Source organism: Canis aureus, chromosome 19 (genome assembly GCF_053574225.1).
Source record: "Canis aureus isolate CA01 chromosome 19, VMU_Caureus_v.1.0, whole genome shotgun sequence".
Taxonomy (NCBI): Eukaryota; Metazoa; Chordata; class Mammalia; order Carnivora; family Canidae; genus Canis; species Canis aureus.
Genome location: NC_135629.1, coordinates 43,358,631 through 43,367,004, shown reverse-complemented (window position 1 = coordinate 43,367,004; position 8,374 = coordinate 43,358,631). Strand labels below are relative to the sequence as shown.

The window sequence follows — 8,374 nt, the reverse complement described above, 5'->3', positions numbered from 1 at the left end:
GAATTCTCTGGTAGATCAGATCAGGTAAATGATGTTACTCATGATAGAAGGAAGACATTTAGCCTATGTTAATAAATTAATTAATTTTTAGAGGTAGGGAGGAGCAGGGAGAGAGAGAGAGAGAGAATCTTAAGCACGCTCCACACCCAGGGCAGATCCCAATGTGGGGCTTGATTTCTTGAGCCTGAGATCATGACCTGAGCCAGAATCAAGAGTTGGTCACTTAACCAACTGGTTAAGTGTGTTAACTTAGGCCCACCACTGAGAGTGGGGCTTTCCTCTGGGGAGGGAGTCAGTGACGTAGACCAGAGTTAGGCTATCTGCGGAGGGGGTGGTGGCATGCAGACACGCAGAATATAGCCAGCCCTCCCTGGGCTGTTTCCTGCCCCCTACTCCTCTCTCCTTTTATCAGCCTCTCCTCAAGGAAGTGGGGTCGGGTGCAGCCAGTGGCCCTTTGTGAGGACCTTGCAGCCTCATCTGAGCACACGGGCTACATCAGCTTTGGTTTCCCTCTCTTTTTTTTTTTTTTTTTTAAGATTTTATTTCTTTACATATTTATTTAAGAGAGAGAGAGAGCACACGCAGGGGGAGGAGCAGAAGGAGAGGAAGAAGCAGACTCTCCACCAAGCAGGGAGCCTGATACAGGGCTCAATTCCAGGACTCTGGGATCATGAGCTGCTCTGAAGGCAGATGTTCAACTGACTAAGCCACCCAGTTCCCCCTCAGCTTTGGTTTCTGATGAGTAGAAGATGAGACTCGAGAGTCTCCTTGGGCAGCTTGGGGGTTGTGAGATCCAGTCATGCAGAGACCAGTGGAAACAGGAAGCAGAGAGCCCAGAGCAGAGATACAGGGAATGGGGAGAGCCCATGATGGCCATGTCCTTCTTCTTTGCATCTCTCCTCCCCGGTCACAAGCCCAGCAGCCCAATGGATAAGGACTTCCAAGTGTTAGAACAGAAAGAGCACCTCTTTCTGCCACCTCTCTCCTCCATTTCCAGAGACTTCAGAAGTAAAGGATGTATCTCCAGGTTAAAGGCAGGTAATCAGCAGGGTCAAACTGAGATCCACTCCTCTCAATACAGAGTCCAGAGCCTTCCTTTGGGAATGTTTTGTTGGATGAAACCATGCATTCTGTGTCTTTGAAAATTCTCTGTGGAAACTAGTGCTGTTCTCTGAACTGGGAGCCAACTTCAACTGACCTTTGTCCTTGAGGCAAAGACCTGGTCCACGGGCCCAGGTCAGGTACATAAACAGAGAGCAGGCCCTTGCCCTTGTTCTTTAAAGTGGGAAATCTCTTCTCCTGCTGCAGACCTGTCAGAGTCCTAGAGATCTGGATGCACCCAGCTCACCACATAGCATGCAATGGATCAGGACATGGAGGTATGGAAGCAAATATTCCAGGAATTAATTCAGGAAGTGAAGCCATGGCACAAATGGACCCTGAGAGTAGACAAAGACCTTCTTCCCAACAGCCTGAAGCTGGGGTGGTCACAATACCAGCAGTGGGGCTTTGCCAGGTGAGTGGGGAATGGGATGGTATGTATTCCAGAAATTTCTTGTTTATTTGTTACTGTGTATACCTGCTTCTTTTCTTGTTCTATTCCATTTTTGCAAATTGAAGACTACAGGAAGTGAGATGCTCATCATCCAAGAAGCTTTAGCTTCAGTAAAGGTTTTTTTTTCCTTATGACAGGGAACCCCAAACAGCAGGACTTGGCACTGGGTGTGGGCTGCATGGGGCTGAGGGAGAGCAGTGAGGAAGAGGGAGGGGAGGAGCTGCAGGAGAGCTGGGTTAGCAAAGTTCCCTGCCTACGCTCCTGGCCTCAGAGGACCTGAAGCTCACTGTGGTGCCCAAGAGGGAGAGGTCCTGTAGGCTGAGGAGTTCCCTCCAGGATAGGGCAGAGGATAGGGTAGTTGAGCAACATGCAGCAATCTTGCCCCCTCCACTCTGGGCTGATGGACCCTTTTAAACTAAGACCCTTGGAAGTCATCCAAAGCTTTACCTTTTTTTCCAGGTGGGAAAGCAAAGCTCCAAAGGTTAGGAGGTGGGGCCGCCCCCCCATCACGCCCCGCACAGAGGGTGGGGACCTGAGACCCTCCTGGGACTGGGGTAGGGGCTTGGTGCCTGCCCACTGCCCTCTTCTCTGGAGGAGGATTTGGGCAGAGGAAGCAGTTTTCCTCTCCTTGTGGTGGCACCAGGAGCTTCCAAATAAAATCTCAGCTCATTTGTGTGTGTGTGTGTGTGTGTGTGTGTGAGAGAGAGAGAGAGAGAGAGAGAGAGAGAGAGAACCTTGAACTCTGAGATGGCACATGAACAGAGCAGCATGACCCAGAGGGAAGGCTGGGGATGGCAGCCCGGGAGGGCAGAGCCCAGGCCCCTGTGCACCACTGACTCTGAATGACCCCAGAAAGGTCATCTCACTTATGGGGTCACAGCCTCGGCCTCTTCCCTTCATGTCATGGCCATACTCACCCTGTCCAGTGTAGCCGGAATCAAGAGACAAGAAGGAAACCTTGACTGGCTCATTCTTCCCAGCCCCTTCCAATTCACCCTCCCAGTTTAAGCTAGGCTTGCCTGCTCTAACAGATACACCTCAGAATATCAGTGATTTGACCTAACACCGAAGCAGAGGAAGAGGAGCTGGAGGGTTTTCCAAGAGCTTCTGTGTCAGACTTGGAAATAGCACATGTCACTGCCCACATCCCATTGGGCAACCAGTCATATTGCCCAACCTCACTGTGAGGGGGCTGGGAAGCAGACGGGAGTGCATGGATAATTTGATGAGCATGAAATGTCCTTGCTGTACTATAGCTTCTTCCTCTCCCATAATTCCTGTCCTGAGTGCAACCATATGCTTGCCTGCCTTCCCCTCTCTTCATCTATCCTGACATGTATTTGTCCAAATATATGGGATCAGGAAAACGGTCCTCTTCCCTGCAGAGATGAAGTGTCATTCTCTTGTACCCTGAGGCCAGGTACACACAGAATATGAAGCTTTCCAGAATATGAATATGAATTGGGCTGGAGGAGGGGCAAAAGGAGAGAGAGCGGGGCACTGTGATCTCCCCATAATACTGGCAGATGGGGGTCCCCTGGGCAACAAGGCAGAGCAATGATTTTTCTAGGACACTAGACCCTCCCTGATCTGTGGGTCTACAACTTACTCTCTCAGTCTTTTTGGGCGACTATAAAATAAGATAAGATGAGATAAGATAAGATTAAAAATAAAATAAAAGAACACCAGACTGGGCAGCTTATACACAGCAGAAATGTATTGCTTACAGTTCTAGAGGCTGGAAGCCCAAGATTAGGGTGCCAGCTGGTCTGGTGAGAGCCCTCTTCTGGGTGGTGAACTTCTCGTGTATCCTCACATGGTGGAAGGAGCTAGGAGCTCTATGGGATCTCTTTGATAAAAAGCACTAATCGCATTCACATAGGCCCCACCTTCATGACCTAATCACATCCCAATGTCCTTCTAGCATCATCACCTCTCGGGGCTAGGATTCCAACATGTGAATTTGAGGGAGACACAAACATTCAGACAGTAGCCCTTCACAACATCCCTTGTACCATCGTGGATTTCAGTTCGGGGCTCTCGGGCTGACTTAATGGCTGCTGTTGCACCTATAGCCTCTGACCCACTTCAGTCTACATTTGAAGAACTCCTGGTTTGGAGTCAGGAGACTGGAGATCCAGTCCTACTCCTTTTTTTTTTTTTTTTGGTTAAAAAGAAAAGTAAAAACCAAACTTTATTGTTGCTTTTTACCATTTGGTAACATTTTTACACACAGGCTTCGATCTTCAGAATACCCTGGATTCAGTAGAAAAACCTTTTAAATGAAGTTTTGTACAATAGAAACTTCTCAGCAGTCAAAATTTAGACTGTAAAAAAATACATGCAAAACATACTTTTCTGAAAACACTTAACTTTGAACAAAGCACCGAACTACACAAATGCAGAATGAAAACAGCATTTCAACTCCACCAAAAGTAGTCATCATAAAAGGTGTAAAAGTCACCTAACTCCACTAGGCACTGTTCACTTTTTAAACAGGAGACAATAAAAAATGTTGTCCACAAACAATATCCCAACTTTAGGGTAGGTTTCAGAAAGTCTTCATATTCATGCTTTAACAGTGATGAGGTGAGTATGATCGAGATCTAGAACACGATCTGTATCCTCCACGACTATAGTAAGGAGAAGGTGACCGCTTTCTGTAAATATGATCCCTATCTTGAGCAGTTCTCCATCCTCTTCCTCCTCCACCACCTCCTCTGTATGATCTGCTATAGTAGTCACGATCATCATAGCCTCGATCATATCCTCTGTCACAGTAATCCCGACGGTGTGAGCTGCCATAGGTAGGTCTCCCCATGTAAATTTCTGGTGTTGGGTTATGTGGTCTTTTTGTTATAGAGAAATCAACTCTGATCCTACGTCCATCAAACTCCATTCCATTGGCACACTCTTTTGCTTCCTTGGCATCGTCTACATTTTCAAAATATACAAAGGCAAATCCTCTGGAACGCCTAGATTGCTGGTCATATACAATAGACACGTCAGCAATGGGGCCATATTTAGAGAACACTTCTCTTAGATCTCTTTCTGTAGTGTACAAGCTCAATCCAAATACTCCACAACAGCAGTTGGGGTCGGGATTTGCCCGATTCCCAACATGACGCCTGCGAGTAGACATGGGAGAGTGACTGTGGCTATGCCGTCTTCCATAATCTCGACTGTAAGACCTGCTATGGGATAGTCTATGGGAGCGGGAGCGGGATCTTGATCTTGTATAATGCCTTCGAGAACTTCTTCTGGGTCTAGACCTAGATTCAGGTCTGGACCTGGACTTTGATCTGGAACGCCTGGAATCTTCCTTGGAGCGAGACCTTGCAGGGGTATGCCTTGCAGATTTCCCAGATCCATGAGCACTTCCACTTCTGGAAGCAGAGCAGGATTCCCGCTGCCGTAGTTCTGCTCGCCGCTGTCGCTCATGACTCCTAGATGCTGTCGCTGCTCGACGGGCTTCAATCGAAGCTGCCAACCTCTGGCGCCTTCTGTATAGAGGCTCCGCCGCAGCCTCACAGAACGCACAGGCTCCCGAGCCGCCGAGTACCAAGCGCTCCGCACCGCCCGGACGGGCTCTAAGTCTCCAGTCCTACTCCTGACACCCACAGAGTTTCTGCATATGATAGGCTCCAGAGTGTGTGTCATCTGTAGCACTGTCGTGTCAGACTTAGAAAGTCTCTTCCAGCCCCAACAGCTTGTGATCTGCTATCTTTTTTTTTTTCAAAAAATTTTATTTATTTATTCATGAGAGACACAGAGAGAGAGGCAGAGACATAGGCGGAGGGAGAAGCAGGCTTCTCTCAGGGACCCCAATGCGAGACTAGATCCCAGGATCCCAGGATCATGACCTGAGCCAGAGACATATATGCTCAACCACTGAGCCACCCAAGGGCCCCATGATCCGCTATCTTTGTGACAGACACTTGTGGGTGACAGGACATGTTGGTGGCACAGTAGAGACAAGAGAAAGGGGCTCGCTAATTTCTCCCCCAACTAACCTTGATCCCAGTCAAGTCACATCTCTGTTTCCTTGGGTTCCCCTTCCTCCCTATGGCCCAGCCCACAACCTGGCCACTCCGGGGCAAGCTGAGGTTCTTGTCATTTGTCCTTGCAGGTTCCAATGCTCCTTGTGCTCTCGAAGTTGGGCCTCTGCTCAAGTGCATATCCTTTTCCACATGCACAAGACTGAGGGGAAGCCCGAGGGCAAAGTGAAGATGAGAATCTTTGCCCAGAGATGTCGGAACTGCGATCAGTCTCCATTTGAGTTTCCCGAGTTCACAAAAGAGAACATCTCAAGGATCCTGAACAACCTGGTGTTCCGAATCCTGAAGAAATGCTACAGAGAAGCATTTAAGTCAATGGAAGAGATTCCCGTGATCAAGGAAATCACTCTTGAAGGGCCACACGACAAGAACAACTGCGAGGCGTGTCTGCAGGGCTATTGTGCTCAGGGTGGGTTACATGAGGCCATGCAGTCACCAGTGTCGCTGATACCTCCCGCCATAAGCTCACCTGCTCTTGAGATAGACATTCCCATGCCCTCTCCCATAAGGAGTGGCACCACCATGGACGCCGTGAAGGGGAACGCTGGGGCCGACAAGAGCAAGGCTTTACCCCAACCCTGGTGTCCTGGGCCCACACAGAATGCGATCCTCCCCACCCACTGGAGCCCGAGAGCAAACACCCACTATGGCATGGAGAGGAGAGCCCAGGTCAGCACCTCAAGTGAGGTGCTTTATTCTCACATACCCCAGAATCCGAGGTACAGGAATTTGAATGCTTGCTACTGTTTTCTCCTTCTGATCATTGTAGTGGTGATTATCGTAGAAACCATTCAGTGGACCTCAACATGATGCCAAGTTCAAAGTCATGCGATATGATCCCACAGATAAGAAATATCCAGAACAGGTACATCCAGAGACAGGAAGTAGACTTGGTGGTGGCCAGGGGCTTCTTCAGCGAAGGGAATTAATCTGTACGGGCCTTTTGGGGGGCCAAGGGTGGGTGGTGATGATGATGTCTGGCACAAGACGGAGGGAGGGGTCATACAACACTGGGCATGCAGTAAACGCCATTGAATTGTTCATTTTAATGTGTTCGGTTTCGTGTGATTTTTTAACGGTTGGTGTTAATTTCACCTCAATTAAAGACACTGAAATTCTGCTCATTCTCTGGAGAACTGAGACCAAAGCCTTTATGCTCACAGAACCACTTGGAAATCTCATGAGACCTGTGGATGTTCTGTCCCCTGAGAAGCTTGCACAGACTCTATGACATCAGCCCATGGAGGCACTTGGCGTGGTTTTCATTAGGCTGAAAATCTGGGTCTCGAAGCAGTGTTCTCCACCACAGGGTCCACACAGCTCAGGGCTGCGGCAGGACCATCCGCCCAGGTTGGGGAGATAAGCTTCAAATTCTACTTCATGTTTCTTTGTACTTTACTATTTCTCGCTGCATGGTGTATAAAGTAGGTTAGTGTACTAATAGAATGGTGGTGTGATACGATGCGTAATTAAAGAAATATACACCCCTCTGGAATGCACCTCAGTTTCTCATTGACTTTTCACTGACTTTTTCATTTTCAGAACTGAAACTCTATACCCATTAAACAACGACTTGTGTTTTCTCCCTCCTTTGTCCCTACTAACCACCATTCCTCAGGACTACCCTGAGGACCTCATATAAGTGGAGTCATACAGTATTTGTCCTCCTGTCACTAGTTTATTTCACTTAGCATAAAGTCTTCAAGTTTCATTCATATAGTGGCATGTGATTGGATTTCCTTCCTTTTTAAGGCTGAATAACATTCCATGGTATATATATATACCACATTTTGTTTATCCATCTTCAGACATCTGGATGGCTTCCACCTCTTGGCTATTGTGAGTAGTGCTGCTAGGAATATGGGTATACCAATAGCTCTTTGAGACCCTGCTTTCAACATACTCAGAAGTGGAACTGCTGGATCATATAGTAATTCTACTTCTAAGTTTTGGAAGATCGGCCATCCTATTTTCCATAGCAATTGCATCATCTTACATTTCCACCAACAGGGACAAGGGTTCCAATTTCTCCATTTCCTCACCAATAATGATTTTGTTTTGTTTAATTCTTTTATAATAGCTGTGCCAAAGGGTGTAAGGTGATATCACACTGCATCTTTGATTTGGATTTCTAGAAAATGCAATTCTTATGATGTATGTTTACTCTTTTAAGGCAATAGCAGAAATAGTATTTGTAGATCTCAGCACAGATAGAAGTATTGGGAACACAACAGAAATGAATGGGTAAATTCTTCACAGACTTGCTATTTGTTTTCAAATATTTGGGCATAGTCTGCGTATCTATTCGGCAAATGCCAGAAACTTCAAATGTAATAGTGAACAAGATAGTTACAAATACATGCCTAAGGAAAAAGCATGTAAGAGAAACAAGTGTGCCCAGCAGCCTCGACGTAGCTGGAAGCTGAGTGACCAGTGAAGTAGGGAGGACATGCTTAAAAAAAGGGGGATCTTTTTTTTAAGATTCTATTTATTTATTCATGGGAGACACACACACTCACAGAGAGAGAGAGAGAGGCAGAGAGACACAGGCAGAGGGAGAAACAGGCTCCATGCAGGGAGCTCGACGCGGGACTCGATCCGGGTCTCCAGGATCACACCTCAGGCTGAAGGTGGCGCTAAACCACTGAGCCACCCAGGCTGCCCCTAAAAAGGGGTTCTTAGTGGAAGGCAAGTCATATAATGTTAAAGATGGAATCAACCTTAGAAATCATCTTCTCCAACTATTTTTTATAGGTGGGTA

General features: G+C 47.3%; 1 protein-coding gene and 1 pseudogene across 1 annotated transcript; one reads left to right on the top strand and one right to left on the bottom strand.

Moving 5' to 3' along the window:
* Positions 1–1,236: 1,236 nt before the first annotated feature.
* RTP3 (receptor transporter protein 3) lies at positions 1,237–7,108 on the top strand. Its single transcript, XM_077859160.1, has 2 exons — positions 1,237–1,516; positions 5,685–7,108. The coding sequence occupies exons 1-2, from the start codon at positions 1,362–1,364 to the stop codon at positions 6,421–6,423; spliced, it is 894 nt and encodes a 297-aa protein (XP_077715286.1). The 5' UTR covers positions 1,237–1,361; the 3' UTR covers positions 6,424–7,108.
* On the bottom strand, positions 3,732–5,079 carry LOC144290184 (transformer-2 protein homolog beta pseudogene; annotated as a pseudogene).
* Positions 7,109–8,374: the final 1,266 nt, after the last annotated feature.